Genomic DNA, 16,666 nt, shown 5'->3' with positions numbered 1-16,666 from the left:
CGTTTGGGTATATATCTGACCGTTATCATGAATAGAGGTGATATTTTTAGTGGCACTCTTCTGGCGCGTGCGTAGTGCTAACTGTCTACCAACCTTTTCTCCACTCTCGTATACATCCTTTCTATGTGTTCTGTAAGTTTGGGCCGCTCTCTGACTAAGACTATAATTAAGATCAGATTTTAGTGCTGCCACCTGATACATCTCATGCTTCGCATCACAACCCCGTGAAATTTGTGTAATATGTTTTTCTTCTGCTTTCACTAGGGCTTGTATCTTTAGATTATATTCGTTGACTTGCTGTTTCCTAGCTTTATTTTGAAAGCTAATAGTTTCGCCTCTAAGAGATGCTTTAAAACTATCCCAGACTATATTCCTCGATGCACTAAAACGGTTGACCTCAAAAAATTGATTTGTCCAATGTTTGATATGAGTAATGTATTCACTATTCACCAACAATTTGCGGTCAAATGACCAAGGCCTGCGTTGACTAGCGGAGTCAGGTGTTTTTGTTATCAAGATAAGCGGATTGTGGTCCGAAATAATCTTGGGATATTTGCTAATTGAAGATTGTGCAAGAACGTGTGAAACAAAGAAATAGTCAATCCTGACATGTTTCTGATGAGGATTCGAGAAGTATTTATACCCTGGATCTTCTTTGTTTATATGATTCCAAAAATCAACTAGACCCAAACTGTTAGCCAATCTGGTAAGTGCCTTAAACACCTTAGGTTTGCGGCCAACATATTTCTGTTGTAGGGGAGTTATGGCTGGTTGTACTTTAAGGGAGATGTTAAAATCCCCGCAAACAATAATTGGTCCCTGCCAGGTTGGAAGCTCTGTTTCTAAAAATTCAAAAATAGCTGGTTCATCTTGATTGAACCATATATGGTACAGATTGTAATTCCCAAGGCCAATTTAACCACCGCCCACCTACCATGAGGATCTGACAATTGGAGGATAGCCGCCCGAGATGGGTTTTTGCCATAATCGCCACACCCCTTATATTTGAAGTTTGAGTTGAACTTGCTAATAAGTTATATCCCCTCAGTTTATACAGAGATCTTTTCTCCCAGGGTATGTGTGTCTCCTGGAGACACAGGATGTGGACTGGATTTAAACGAATTAGTTCAGCCAGGAGCTGTCGTTTGTTAGCAGTCAGTAACCCCCCTACGTTCAATGTTTGTATAGTTAGCTTACCCATTATCATAGCTGTTGATTGGCCAACTATTATTGTCAAGAAATAACTGAATATGCTTAATATTCAACAGTAGCTTATTTTGTTTGACACTTATTTGTTTCCTTTTAACTGGCCTGGTTCTTTTTTTAATTTAGCTGCTACCCCACCCTTCCCTGCCACCCCTGAACAACCCTCCCCCTGAACACCCTCCCCCCATCCAATGGCATTCAGACTCTACCAGAGTCTGGGTGATGGAAAGCAGAGCTACACCTGAGCTACCTACTTGAATTTATAATATATATACAATCACCATAGGATCACCAACCGCAAGAACGAGAGTAAAAATACAAAGATGAAAAAAACAACAATAGAGTTATGGCCAAAGGTCTAGTTAATACATCTTGTTTTAAATCTCATCTAGATAAGCTTTGGCTTTAATCTCTGAAGTAAATACTTTGGTCTGTCCTCCACGCACAACCTTTAGTTTAGCTGGATTATTCAGAAAGGCCTGGGCTCCTTTATCCTGAAAGGGCTTGATCAATGAGCGTAATCGCCATCGCCGCTCGACCGTTGCATGACAGAAGTCTGGCCTTGTAAAAAAAGAACAATCATTAAACTGAAGCTTACGATCAGGCCTGGCTTTCTCAGCAACTATCTGCCTCAACAAAAAATTTCCAAAATAAACCAAAATGGCTCGTGGATATACACCAGGTTTAGTAGGTGGTTTAAAAGGAATCCGATGTGCTCGCTGTATTTCCACATCCCAGTTCCAATCATTTAATTCGGGCATTGATTCTCTGAACATTTTCACTACAAAAGTACAGATATTCTCGCCCTCAATATTTTCAGGGATTCCTAAAATGCGTAGGTTACTGCGGCGTTGCCGATTCTCAAAGTCTTTGAGTTTCCATTTCACGTCCACTAATTCGGCTTCTTGCAACTTAATTTTTTCTGAATTAACCATTACCTCATTCTCTTTGAGGAGCACTCGTGACTCAATCTCTGTTACTCTCTCCCCAAATGCAGTACAACACTTTGTGAGCTTTATAACTACCCCTTGGACTTTCCGAAGTGCAGCTCTAGATCTTTTACTGTCAAGGGTAGTCTCCTCCCTATTAGCTGCGATGGCTTGCAAAATGGTCTCCACCGCTGTTGGTGGAAATTCGCTAGAATTAGGGTGCTCGAACTCTTGTGTGGGGGAGAGGGACAGTTTCGAGGGGGGATGATCCTCCTCGGTGCAGCTTTGCAGCGGTCGAGAGCTAGAGATTGGCTTGGTCCGTACAGTGTTGGTCTTTAGGTTTTCTTCGGGGTTACCTTCGGAGGAGCTGCATATGTACTCTGACCCAGGCTCCTCATCAGACTCACATGAAGACTCCAAGTCTGACTCAATCTCTGATTCTACAGAGCCTTCTGTTTCTAACTCTACCCCTGCTTCATCAGAAAAAGAATAGAATTCAGAAGGTTCTTTATCCCCTTCTACCATAGAACGCATTTCCTGCATAATGCTTGGTAGTAATTCGGGTTCTGAGATAGCGGGGGGCAGGGTGGGTTTTACAACGATTATTGATGGACTAGTAGTGCAAAGTTCTGAAATCGCTGTGGGATTGGTCGGCGTCAGGATCAGAGTTTGTTCCAAGATAGGGGTGTTCAAATCACCAGCTTGACCCCTAGCTTGACCCCCTAATTCATCTTGCACTTCGACTCCAAGTACATTTGCGCTTTCGCCAGAAAAGGACATACAAAGCCCCGCTGTATCATGCTCATTCAGTTCACCATTCAGATTACCATTGGGAGCTGCCCCTGTACTCTTACAGGCCTCACAGGAGTCGCTAGGCTCTATCATCACCCCACTACTCAAAGTACTTACAGTTGGCAGAGTCGAAAGAGATGAGGCAGAGGGCTCATCGGTCGATGAAGTCTGCGAGGGGTGGATATCAATCACAGGTTCAGTCAGGTTTAAAGGGCTCCACCCAGGCTGATTTCTGTCTTTAATACATTGTTTTCGCATTAAAAGATCCATAACTGATCCACCAGAGGAGAGCTGTGATTGTTGATTCATTTTCCTTCTCACGGCGAGGGCCTCCTGCCTTGGGGAACATTCGGTTGGCGGGGGCTTCTTTGTCTTTCCTCTGCGCTTCCCTGCAGGAGTGGAGATGCTCTCGGATCCGACTCCATCCCTCTGAATCCGGTCCGTCTCTTCCCGAAGTGTTCGTGCTGCTTTCGCGAGTCTTGCTCGAGCTGCAGCGGATGATACTGCTGATGCCGTTTTCGGGGGCATATCGCTGGGCTCTGCTAGGCAGTCAAGAGAGGAATTGATGTGGCACAATATTCGTAGTACTTTGCTGCAAACCTCTGAGTCCGTTTGAATTATTGGATTCGGCTCGAGAATAGAGCTAAGTACCTGCGGCTGCAGCGTTTGAATTGAACCCAGCGAGCAGGGAGCACACCGAGAGCGTCCCGAGTGGGACGGCACTCAAAGTTTTCAAGATCGCACGGTTAAGGAGGACAAGGATTATCTGCTGCTGCTTGCTTACGGCACACCATTCACATAAAGGTAAGCCTTTGACGTCGCTTGACATCACTGGAGAAGATAAGTGCTCAGTTTTTTTTCTTTTTTTCAAAATGTACCTTCGACAACCTTCACATAACTGTGCGTTAGAGCTCGAATACCGTGTAATCCCATATTGGAGCGTAAAAGGTAATTAGTCTGTTATTGCATCGTTTGCTCGAGGGGGTGATCCCTTTGTTTCCGTTCAGTCATCGGAGCTCAGGTGAGCTGCTGCTACGCGGTCCTGTGTCAGACCGCCATCTTCCCTCGGAGGACAACCCTCAGGCGAGCTGCTACTACGCGGTCCTGTGTCAGACTGCCATCTTGCCTCGGAGGAGGAACTGAGGGAAATCAGTGCTGCTGCCAGGCCTGGGAGAACAACAATTCGAAATTGGTCAAACTTCTCTCAGATATCCCTTATCATGCATGAGCAGTGCATCCTGGCCTTGATTTTTGCTTTTCCTTGCATCTTGTAGTCTGTTATTCTAAACCAAAACCAAAATTCAAAGGCCCAGAATGGACAAATAAAAAATAGAAGCTTTGGTACAATAGCGGTAAACTGAATCACCCTCTTATACGAATTGATACCTTCCCTAATTTCACGACTCACTGAGGAATTCCGTGACGTTCTAAAAATACTCTGACTGTGGTCTTGTGCTCCTGTATTGTTCAATGCTGTGAAGAATACCCTTATAATGTACAGTTCGGCATACTTACCCCATATTTATATAAAATATAATTTGCTCTCTTGAAATAACTAAGCTTAGTAAAATACATAAATCTTATTGGTCTTTCCAAATTAATTACTGTGCCCATAGACCATAAACATATCATCCATCATATAATATAATAATCAGCTCACAACATAAAATGTTTTTCTCCGAAGTGGAAGCCAAATACATATTTATGATGTCATTTCTCAATTAGCTGGATGGATAACCTGATACGGTTGTGGGCCTCACCATTTTACTTTTTCTGCAAAACCTGGAGATCAATACTGCTGTTTTAAAGTAGTCTTTTAAGAAATGAAGTCTGAATGTTAATTCACCTCCTGGGATCAATTGGTGCATTGCACGTTTCCTTCTCAGCTGACAAAATGAGTCCGTAAGTTAACATTTTCTGCAGAGATCGGCTGTGGTCTGCGGGTCCCAAATCTGAAGACTTGCTTCCTCTTCTATCCATCTTTGAGAGGTCAATTGCAGCATTTGTTATTCACAGTGCTTAGGAGTGGCAGGAGTGTAGTGTGAAGCGCTATTTTAATGAATGAATTACTTTGATATTAAAAATACATTGTTGCTGGTAGAGGGACCAACCATATCGGGGAACTTTCATACCCACACAATATGATGTGTTCAGTTGGGGTAGCTGTCTTATTTATATGCCAACTAACAAATCCCATATATTGCTTCATGTGGAGGTCCATTTTGCTTATTGTCAATAATAACATTTATACTAATAGACTTTAAGAATTTTTGGATCTTTTTCTGTACAAAACTTTGTTAGAGTTTGGTTTTATGTGACTTGGTTGATGCTTACGAAAATGTGGTTTTGAAGCCTATCCTGGATTGTGACCTGTATGTAGTATCTGGGTCTGCTAAATTTAAGTGTTTAGTTTGTTGCTAGAGTTCTCTGGAGTGTGTGTGTTTGTTTGTACAGTTGGGAACACAAGAGGGACATGCTGGAATGCACCCAGTGTGCCATGTTTGCCCATGCTGAGTTTTCTGATGTGTTTAGTTTGATGATAATGAACATTGGAGTAAGTCTAAGATTAGTTGTGAAAGGTTACCTGTTTTTAGTAAACATTTATGGATTCATTCAACACTTGCCTATGCGTATTGGACGTTTCTTTTCTATTTATTTACTATTTTGTAATAACTCAAACGGCTAACAAGCCAAGAATAGTCTCAGCATGGAGCCTGGAACAATATCCTTGGAAATCTTGAACTTTTAGTAATCCGTTTTTTTTGTTGTTTTTCAAACCGTAAGCGGTCAATGGTGAGTCTACTGTTTTGCAAAGAGCCTCCATTTGAGACCACACCCTTATAAATATCTATCCCTTGGAGTAATGTGCACCAATTACAACAAACATGAGGTTGTGTTGCTTATGTTTGTTGTAAGCTAGTCATGGGGTACCCAAAAGTTAAGGGACAAAAATAGCATGTCCCATGAAGATAAGTAGCAACTGAGTGTGTGTGTGTGTGTGTGTGTGTGTACATTCATTATACTTTTTGTCCTTTGGTGAAACACAAGTAAAAGAATATTGGATGAATATGGCCACATGATGTCCTTTGATCAACTGCTGTTCCTTAATAGTATCAAATCTAATTTTTCATTTAAAATTTAGAGGAAGCAAAAAAAGTTGCCTAGTGTAATATACAGTAACAGCTTCACAGTGGATCACTAAAATTGATTTCGTTTTCTTTATTGTGTTTTAGTGTTCTGAAGGGGCCGTGTGGAGTTAAGACGTTTCCCACTAAAGCCTAGCATGGCGGAGGAGGAGGATGACCCAATTATACAAGAAGTGAGAGCAAAAACATTCTGATTTGCTGCCTCCATGTTTAAACAGTGCACTTTTCTTACTCCCAGACTCATCTTGCACTTGGATCATATTGCCCTTGCACTTTCCTTGTAAAAGCACATACAAATGAGTTGAAGGGCACCATATAGTCTTAATTAACAATGTCGCCCATACCTGTGACTTTTTTTAATGTCAAATCACAGTGGTTAGGACGCCCATTTCAAGTATCCAGTATTTAATTCTAGCTTTAACCAATTGATTTCCAGTCTTTCAGTGTCCGTCTTCTATCAGTTGAAATCAACTGCTAAATATATTAACAGTAATACCATTTATTGACTATCCTTTTAATTGATTGCATCCATATGGGTGTTTGGCTGGAGGTAGCTGTTCTACATAGTACAAATATGTATAAACCAATTTTATGTCAATTAAACATCAATTTTTCAGTAATCTCAGTGAAGAAGTAAGCTTGTTTGGGTAGGGGCACTGCCAAGCTCTAAATTGTATGCAAGAATACACTTTAATCCTGCATGCTTCAAACTGGCAGAACTTAAGTCACAGACTCATCTGAAATGCGGATTAAAAAGGGATCCAAGGCTGAATGTCTCTTATTAGCTACATTTCACCCTTTAGTGCATATTCTACTGTGCTATACTGCTTCACTGTTCTTACATGATTGTGCAAAGGACTAGAAAATATAGCGTACTTCTTTAAAAAGGGTTGTGTTTATTACTTTTTTTCTGGGTTTTAACACATTTGCCTTTCTTCTAGATTGATGTATATTTGGCCAAAAGCTTGTCGGAGAAGCTTTTCCTTTTTCAGGTGAGTACTATAGTTCTGACTTTTTATAAGACCCCCTCAGATGGTAGCTACTGCTTGAATACAAAAACTTCAACCAACTTCTCAAAAGTTTTTATTTTTGTAAAAAATAATAAATGAAATCTCACTTGGCCTTAATTGCTCTTTTCTTCTGAACAGAAAATGTTGTTACACTAAACCGAAGTCACAAATTATACATTTGTTGCTCACATAACCAGTACTTTGCTGATTTTTTGTTGCACTGAAGCAAAACTCCTAAGTAGTGGAGTGGGCTCAAATATAATGCAGCCATGAATGCACAAGACACTTGCAGTTTAACACCTATTTCAACTAGGTGGTAAACCACTCGCAAACTTGAAGGGATCAGCCTTTGTGAATGGGTGTGAGAATAATTTTTAAGAGCAGGCAGTGGTCCCAGGGACCTCCCCTTAAACAATGAAACCGCTCCTAGGATGCTTGATTCCGGTCCAGGGAAGACATGGCTTGGCAGTTGGACCCTGTGCCTCATGGGAACAGTCCAGGCTGATTTGCATATGGCCATGTCTGAACTGGGGTGGTGTGGAGTGCAAAAAAACGATGGATTTAGGCCCAGATCTCTATACTGGGGTGAATGTGTGACATTGTTCTGTATTCTGTCCATCAACTGTTGTTTTTGCATTTGTCACCCCAAATGTGGGACGGGTATGCTCAGACGTAAGTCCCGTACTCTCCACACCACTGGAGTCGAGCTATCCTGGCTGATGACTGCTTATAGCCAGAAAACGGTTCTAGGATGCTTTATTCCGGTCCAGGGAAGACATGGCTTGGCAATTTGGTCTGGACTGTTCCCAGGAGGCACTGGGTCAAGGCTGATTTGCATATGGCCATGTCTGAACTGGGGCGGTGTGGAGTGCAAAAAAAATGAGGGATTTAGGCCCGGATCTCTGTACTGGGGTGAATGTATGACAATGTTCTGCATTCTGTCCATCACCTGTTGTTTTTGTTGTTATTGAAAAAGCAGTCACAGACCTGGTGGGCTGCTGACCCCAGCAGTCCACCATCCCTGTGAGTGCAAGCCATTCCCAATGGGGTCGCAAATTGCACTTGCCTCATGAATATTAATGAGGCATGCAATTGCGACCCCGTTGGGAATCGCTAACAGTGTCTGAGTCACTGTTGTACATTCACTTTTGCGAGTCGCAATTCAATGCAATTTGTAACTCACAAAAGTGAATGGTCGTACATCTGGTCCCAGGTCTCCATTCAGTTTAAGGGTGACCGTCTGCAGTTAATGTGCAACTTTTGCTTTGGAAAGATTTTTAAATGCTTCTGGGGTTATAAGTAAAAGTGTGCACTTTGTTTTAAACTGCCTACATATTTTCAATAGTTCAGAGAAGTAAGATGCACTGCGCACCCAGGCTTACATTCTCTACAATGGCAGTCTATGATTTTTTTCAACAGATTTTATTGAACAATTACTCTTGACGTCTTATAATCAGCAATGCAAATACAGTTATACTCCAGCATTGTTGAGGTTCGCTCATATCCCATAGTCCCTTCCTCTGACTGTTCTCTTGTACTGGCACCACTTGTATAGCACCCTGCCTCTGTCACTGCTCCCCACCGCCCAGCAATACACCTATTAGTGTTATTGGTCATCATCGGGACACCCGCTCTAGTTTTCGGCATCCTCTTGCCTGCCTCCTGCAAAGAGGCCAGTAACTTCCCCCCCCCCCCCCCCCCCCCCATACCCCTGCCAGGTGTGTCATATATAGCAATTGTCGGTCCTCTCTCTGAGTGTTACGTGCAATTGAACCCATGGAACAGAATGCTGTACTCTAGCCCTCATGTCTTTGTGTGCGGCGGGGTCTTCACCATCTCCACCCTTATCTCCTCAGCAGTCTACGACCCCTTTGTTCTGATCAAAAATTTTTGTATAGGGAGCTACCCTTTCTGGCAGGAAAAGGATTGGGTCAACAATCTTAAAAAAACAGAGTTCCTTCTCCTGAGTTCAATGAATCATAGGTGGTGTTAGAATCCCACAAGGGGACGTATACATCACTGGAAGGGATTAAGATGTTACACCGGTTACCAAATTTACAACTTCGTGCTAGTAGGGCCCAAAGGTACCATAATAAACATGAAACAATTTTTATAAAAACATTTTTCATTCATTTATTTGAATTTTTTTTTTTTATTTGATCATAACATATTAATGCAATTAAAATCATATACACAAACGTTTTTCGTGAGGTTCAGACATTTAAAAAAAAACATACAATATTCTTTAAAAATTGCTATTCTAGCAATGTTTCATACACATATTACAGCATCAAGTTTACTAGTCAAAGGATTTTTATAGGAACGAAATTGTCGACGCGGCGTTTCGGTGCCTCTTTATTATCTTGCACCTTCTTCAAGGACTCGTTCACAGCTTTATTTTATCCAAGTTGGTTCTTCCCTGGTTTTGTTTTACAGGTCTCTCTGAGCACGTATACATCTGCTCATATTTCTTTTGTCCTTGTGTGTAGATTTTATCCATACTTCACTCAGGTAAGGGAAGTAGCTGGTAGCTGAACTGCACGGCGTCCTCCTCCTACCGATTGGGGTAGGAGGAGGACGCCGTGCAGTTCAGCTACCAGCTACATAGTGGACAGCTAATTTCAAAATAAGCTCCAAGAAAGTGACTACTGACTGTATGAAGATAAGTACAGAGGGAATAAATACAAAGCAATTCCTTTTTATCACAAAGATAAAGTGGTGAATGGAACAGCGCAAGGTAGCTCCCAGAGGCGAAGCCCCCCCCCCCCCCCCCCACCATTTAAGACAAGAAGAATATAGGACTGGATTGAAGTTGGTCCATTTTCTTCCCTAACCTGAGTGAAGTTTGGATAAAATCTACACACAAGGATAAAAGAAATATGAGCAGATGTATACGTGCTCGGAGAGACCTGTAAAACAAAACCAGGGAAGAACCAACCTGGATAAAATAAAGCAGTGAACGAGTCCTTGAAGAAGGTGCAAGATAATAAAGAGGCACTGAAACGCCGCGTCGACAATTTCGTTCCTATAGAAATCCTTTGACTAGTAAACTTGATGTTGTAATATCTGTATGAAACATTGCTAGAATAGCAATTTTTAAAGAATATTGTATGTTTTTTTTTTTTTTAAATGTCTGAACCTCACTAAAAACGTTTGTGTATATGATTTTAATTGCATTAATATGTTATGATCAAATTTTAATTTTTTTTCAAATAAATGAATGAAAAATGTTTTTATATAAATTGTTTCATGTTTTTTATGGTACCTTTTGGGGCCTACTAGCACGAAGTTGTAAATTTGGTAATCGGTGTAACATCTTAATCCCTTCCAGTGATGTATACGTCCCTTTGTTCTGATATCATCCTCCGAATCTCTTTACATGGCACATTGCTGTGGATGTCCAAAACCCCTAAGAGAATGTGATATTTCTTAACTGTGAGCAAATCTTAAATGACCTGCCTAGATCCACGAGTCTTCGTATAAAACCTTTTCAATGCTGGATTAACTAGGTGGCTCTGCATTACTGCTAAAGACCAATCTTTAAAATAATCATCATAGTTGCTTATGCACACTAAGCACAGATGTATCTATTTTATCCAGGGCACTTATTTCTGTAATGTATGAAGTGTTTATCCCCTGTTTTACAGTCACTTATTAATGTGCAGTTTCTTTTTCTCTTTTAGTTTCCTATTCGACCAGCAGCCATGACCTATAATAACATGACTCATATATCAGCAAAGATAAAACCAAAGCAGCAAAAGGTTGGATAAACTTTTTATTCTTGAGTGAAGAACATCATCTAGAAAAATGCAACTTATTTAGTATTTAGAAATTAATTGAAATATACAATACTTATGTATCGAGCTTGTAATCATTTCTGACATTGAACACGTTGACTGTTTAAAAAACATGTCATTGGTTGATGGCATGGAAATATTTTAAATTAAATCTTTGATTCACAAATCATGGAATATAATGTTCTCCGTTATTCAGTCTTGTTTTAAATGTTTGTCCCTTTTGTTTCGATGTAAAGCTATTAGGCTTAAAAAATATATATATAACATTTGAATTTATCTGTTGAAATTATGTGACCCTTTAGATTATATATAGCATCTTGGTTTCCCTAACACATTGGCCTCCTTTTTAGATGGCACCTAAACACCTCTCCACCCTCTCTGGGTATTGCCAAAAATGAGTACCAGTGGGTTCTAACTTCAACCATGCCTCTAATGAAGCCCTGGCAATAGCCATATCTGGGCAAAGGGGATGGAGGAAGCGTTTATGGGAGAAGGTCCGAGAATACTAGCAGCGGTGACTAATCTATTCATTTTTGCCACATCCTTATGTAGAGGTGTGCTTTGGACAATGGGCAGATCTGAACTGGTAGCTGATCACGACCATTTGAAAGCAGAGTTAAATTAAGGCAAATGCTGAGGTCCCTTATGAAGTCATTACACTTGGCGTACTAACACATAATCTGTAAACCTCAGTAGGTTGCTTTCTATGAATTTTGTCATGATTAGGGTCCAACTACTACTGACCAGGAACCTGCAAACGTGTGACTCTAAACAAATACTAGTCTGGTATTTTTTTTAAATTTAAGTGACTTACTAATTCCAAATTACACTTCTTTTACACTTTAATATGTGTCATTTGTGCAAGATACTCATGTCGTCCTGTTGAATTGGAAAGTTTGAGTTCTGTGAGCAGGGTTGTAGAAGCTATCTAAAGCAGTTTTTGAAAGTTTGAGTATACCGCACCAATATTTAATATTTCGTGAACGGAATTTAGTGTTATCTATCAACTGTTTTTTTTTGTAAGTAGATAAGTGTGGAGTTGTTTGTTTAAGGTTACGTCTTTTGAACTTCAGGTTGAACTAGAAATGGCCATTGATACAGTGAACCCCAATTACTGCCGTAGCAAAGGTGAACAAATTGCCCTCAACGTAGATGGCACCAGCATTGATGACTCCAACACCTACTCAACGTAAGTTTCATGCCTGCTCCTTGGTTACATTCTCTGTAAATGTTCATTTACTTTACAGGAGACAGGGCTAAGTCCCTGGGATTAAAGTATATAAACTTGCATTGTAATGTTTTCCAGGGGGATCTCTCTCAATATCAAACAAGCATTTACAATGAAATGGTTTTGCCTTTGTTAAAGTTAGAGCTATTGGCATTGCTCTTGACATTTTTTTTATTTGTTTTTTTCTAACATAAATAAATGGCATTGTCATTTACAATAGCAGGGCATGGCACAGGGAAGTGGGGCGAGGAGAGACAAAGGAGAGCTACGGGCTCAGGGAAGGGGGGTGAGGAGAGACGAAGGAGAGCTGCGGGCTCTTGTTGTAATGCTTGCATGGATGAGTTGGTGCATGCATGGGTGCATGCATGGATGTGTCTATGGATAGATGCACAGATGGGTGGATGGATGGATAGATGCATATATACAGCCAATCCCTCAACAATTTATGCAATCCACCAACCCATCCAACCAACAACCCATCCATGCATCCACCCATACATCCATGCATCATGCATACATTCATCCATCATGCATCCATCCACCCACTGTGTCCCACTCCGACCCCTCTAAATATAACTCATTTTTTCTGTATATAGAGATGACTGTATTCACTAGTATATGCAGTAGACCTTTCTACTCTAACATTCCTATGTGACTCTTGCAGTACATCTATTCATATCCCTTCCATATGTATATAGAAATATAACGAGAATCAACAGTCTCTTTGTGTGACTACATGTAGCACATTTCAATTGTTTTCCTGTTTGTATCTTTTACTTAACGCATGTAAATCAAAGTCCTTAGGTTTGGCAACTGGTTCTTATGTAAAGCGCTCTGACACCTTCGGGTAAAGTTCGCGCTACATAAAATCACATTAAATAAAACTTTACCCCACAAATCCAACCATCCATTTGTGCCTAGGCTTACATTTTACGGCCTCGAGGCACACAGAAAAGGGACAGTTTACTAAGTCGAGGCTTTGTAGGCCGCATGGCAGGGGACAGTTTTAGGCGCCAAGGAAGGGTAGGGAGCAGAGTCAGAGTACTTCATGGAGGTAGGGGGCAGTTTTTTATGGTTCAGGGCAGGGGGCTGCAGTACTTTTTGGAGCATGGCCTTATTTTAAAGGGCTAAGTTCAGGTGGAGGAACGGCACAAAACACCAGGCAGACAGAGGGAAGAAGGACACAAAAACGAGGGGGGGGGATGATTGTAACGGAGGGCAGAATGGCACAAATCACGAGGCAGACAGGGCAGAAGGACAGAAAAACGAGGGGGGGATGATTGTAACAGAGGGCAGAACGGCACAAAACACCAGGCAGACAGAGGGAAGAAATACACAACAAGCAGGCAACAGAGGCACGAAAACAGGGTCATCAGCCATCTCTTCACTCTTTATACTAAAGCATGACTCTTAATTTCCAGTGCTGCAACAATATGGTTTGAGGACCTCCTTTAGGCTTAGTCAGCACAGAATTCTCTGCACAAATGGCAAGGTTCCCACCGTGGCAGGAGAACTGCTAACAGTCCTTGGAGCTTTTAGTCCTTGTTGGAGGCCCGTCCTCAAAGAGGCACTTACTGCATCTTCTGAATTGAGAGGTTCACGATAATTGGAATTGGCCTTCCAATGCAGATTATCCCTATCCAGGCATACTGGACTCAGGCCGAAAAAGTCAACTATGGCCCCATACTCAGCTGCTGAGCTGCTGTGATTTTTGCTTATTCAGAAGCAAACAGCCTTGGCTGGCCTGAACCTGCCCATGCTCAAAAATCATTTTTACTTGTTTACTTCAGTGCTAGGTAGGAGTGAACTCTACCGAACTGCTGAATTTACATGTCCACCCTTAGCAGTCTCTTGGTAACTGCTGCCACGTTAGCGGACGTGGATATGCAAATTTTAAGAATAAGAATGGTTATTTATTCTACTCAATGTTCAATGTTGATCCGGGAGCAGATTGTTCATGTGGAAAGAAAGGGTGAAGGTGGGGGGTCATTGAAGTTCAATGCATTTGTTTCGATCACATGCACAGATAAAATACAGAATTGATGCAAGCACCGCAATCTCGAAAGCAATAAATCCAGTGTTTATGTATGCAGGCTTGTCTTGCTTCTGTGATCCGAAAGGGGGGTGAGCAGAGGCTGTAGGACATTCTGCGCAGGAAAGGAAGGGAAATCGGGTTGTCTCCAGGGAAGAAGAAAGCTTAAAGTTGATGGATGGCACTTGTTTTATATTTTAATGTTTGTCTTGATTTTTTTACTCATTCAAGCAGCTCTTCCATCTCTCCTTAATGAAATAAAATGAGCAATCTCTACACTGCTTATCAATTGCCCTGGCGTTTTCTCACTAGAATCACATGGGAATTATTTTTAGCTAGACAGCTTCTCATTCATTCACCTTATTTATGAGACAAACGGTCCTATTTGAGTAACCTCTGCACTGCCATAAACACATTACTTGAAAAGAAGATTCCACACTATTTACGACATGGCTATCACTATGTAACTCGACTTTGTACTCTTCACAGTTTTATTGATTCACTGCATGCGCGTAGGGTCAGTGCCACTGGGACTGGATGCAAGCACGAACAAGGGGGGGTGGGCAATAGGGGCCGGAGAGGGCTCCGGACATCGAGGGAGCCTTGCAGGCTCAGAGGAGCGACACCCTGCCACACGGAGCCTCCCCTAGCTTATCAATTGCCCTGGCGTTTTCTCACTAGAATCACATGGAAATTATTTTTAGCTGCTGCGGGGAACTTACCCAAGGACGATATCTTGTGGGCTGCGCCGAGTGAAGCCAGCCGTGGTGTATGTGGCGATCTGTGCCAAGCACAGCACCAGGCAAAAAACAGAATCTATGGGAGGAAAGGACTATTGTTAGGGGATGCCGGAGGGTGCGGTCGTGCAGATACAAGCGGATACCAGCAGGGCGGCTTACCGTAAAGTGAATGGAGACTGAAATCCAGAGCCTACGGCAAGTGCAGGCCTCAATCCCGGGCCGCCACATTCGTGTGCGGTTTAGTTGAAATGATGTAGCGATAGTGAAGCTGCTTAGATTAAGTAAAGCATGCGCTTCCGGGTACAGCGCGTCATGAAGTCACGTGCCAGGGGCTACTCTGGTGTTATGGTGGGACTGGGAGGGGCATCAGGGGTGACGCATGAGTGACAGCGGGAGGAGGAAAGGGGCGTGTGGTGGTGGGAGGGGCGGAGGCAAACGGAATGAAACGGGAATAAAGAAATTATTGGTACAAACATCGAGACATAAGGTAGTGAGGATGGGGAGAGAGAACCTTTTGTAGGTACAAGGGCCCCCTAGGACAAAGTATACAGAGCGAGACAGTTTATACATGTGCCGCAATTAAGCAAATTATGGACATGGCTGGTATCAAGTGAATCACAATTGACCAATAACATTTCATAATGCCACTTAATCTCTCTGTGCCTAAAAATGAATGCGCCCTTCTGTAATGCAACTGGTGCTTGTGCGGGTGCCGGCTCAATGCCGGACCAGATTCGGGGGCGTTCCCGAGGGCTTTTGGCTGACGTAGCGTGACGTCGCCAAAAAAGAAAAATTCTCGGGAACGCCCCCGAATCTGGTCCGGGATTGACGGACAGAGCCCTCTCCCAATGGCTAGCCTCCATTTATGGAGCTAGCCAATGGGAGGAGGGGGCGGATACCCGACCCCACAGAGAAAAACATAAGGTTTTCCTAGCGCATGCGTACTTCGTACGCATTTGCTAGGCAAAATCTAAAAAAGCGTTTGCTGTCTCTGTGGAAAGAGAAGTTGTATTTGTGTGTGTGTAATCTGTTAGGTGGGGGTTGGAGGCAAGTAAATTCAAACAAAAGAATTGCCTGCAGGCAGTCGTCCGGTTTACATTACTGTCCATCATTTGCTCCCATTATGCCACTTGAAATAGAGACCAGCCGTGTGCAAATCAGCCTTGTTCCTGCTCCAGTAGGTACAGTCCGGCCTGAACGGCCAGGGAAGTTTTGCTCTGAACAAGAGCACACACAACCTTAGACTGTTTTCGTCCGATTTAGTACTTCTAAGTAAGGAATATTTTGAGTCTTGAGGCACAGTTAGCATGGGGCACCTGTCTGGGCACACCCTGTACACTTTGTTCATTGCACTAAGGAAAACACAAAAGTGATGGGTGGAAGGCTTGAAAAGGTTTTCAGCCACCGGCAGTCACTTGGGCCACATAACAGTCTTATTTTTAGACCACTTTGCCGAATCTGAGACCGGCCCACATATAAGTGTAAACATATGCACATTGAAAGCATGGACTCTGTTTGAGATCACTGCTTGGATGATATAATACTGCAGCTTTTTATTCCTTTTGACCTACAGACCAGATAACCTTAAAAAACCTATATTGATGGCAAATAGGGTTTCCAGAACTAAACAAACGATTTGGTCCTTCATAGCAGATGTTAATTGTCTTCCATGTGAATGTTTTGTTAGATGGTTCCACTGGGACACTTGGTCCTTAGCTGCAAGCGATGGATCTCATTCTCTTTGCAATAAATGCAGAAAAGGGGACAATGAGTGACCGGAATAGCT

General features: G+C 42.2%; 1 protein-coding gene across 1 annotated transcript in view; it reads left to right on the top strand.

The window, feature by feature from the left end:
* POLR3E (RNA polymerase III subunit E) overlaps positions 1 to 16,666 on the top strand; it is a 300,274-nt gene that overhangs the window by 62,539 nt on the left and 221,069 nt on the right. The window contains exons 2-5 of the mRNA XM_086940764.1: positions 6,161 to 6,246; positions 7,015 to 7,065; positions 10,767 to 10,844; positions 11,954 to 12,069. Coding sequence (XP_086796890.1) covers positions 6,211 to 6,246; positions 7,015 to 7,065; positions 10,767 to 10,844; positions 11,954 to 12,069 — 281 coding nt within the window. The 5' untranslated portion in view covers positions 6,161 to 6,210. The remainder of the gene's footprint in view (positions 1 to 6,160; positions 6,247 to 7,014; positions 7,066 to 10,766; positions 10,845 to 11,953; positions 12,070 to 16,666) is intronic.

The sequence above is a fragment of the Lissotriton vulgaris genome, chromosome 10, assembly GCF_964263255.1.
Source record: "Lissotriton vulgaris chromosome 10, aLisVul1.2, whole genome shotgun sequence".
Classification (NCBI taxonomy): domain Eukaryota; kingdom Metazoa; phylum Chordata; class Amphibia; order Caudata; family Salamandridae; genus Lissotriton; species Lissotriton vulgaris.
The sequence above is the reverse complement of the archived record's forward strand: the minus strand, read 5'-3'. Positions and strand labels throughout refer to the sequence as shown.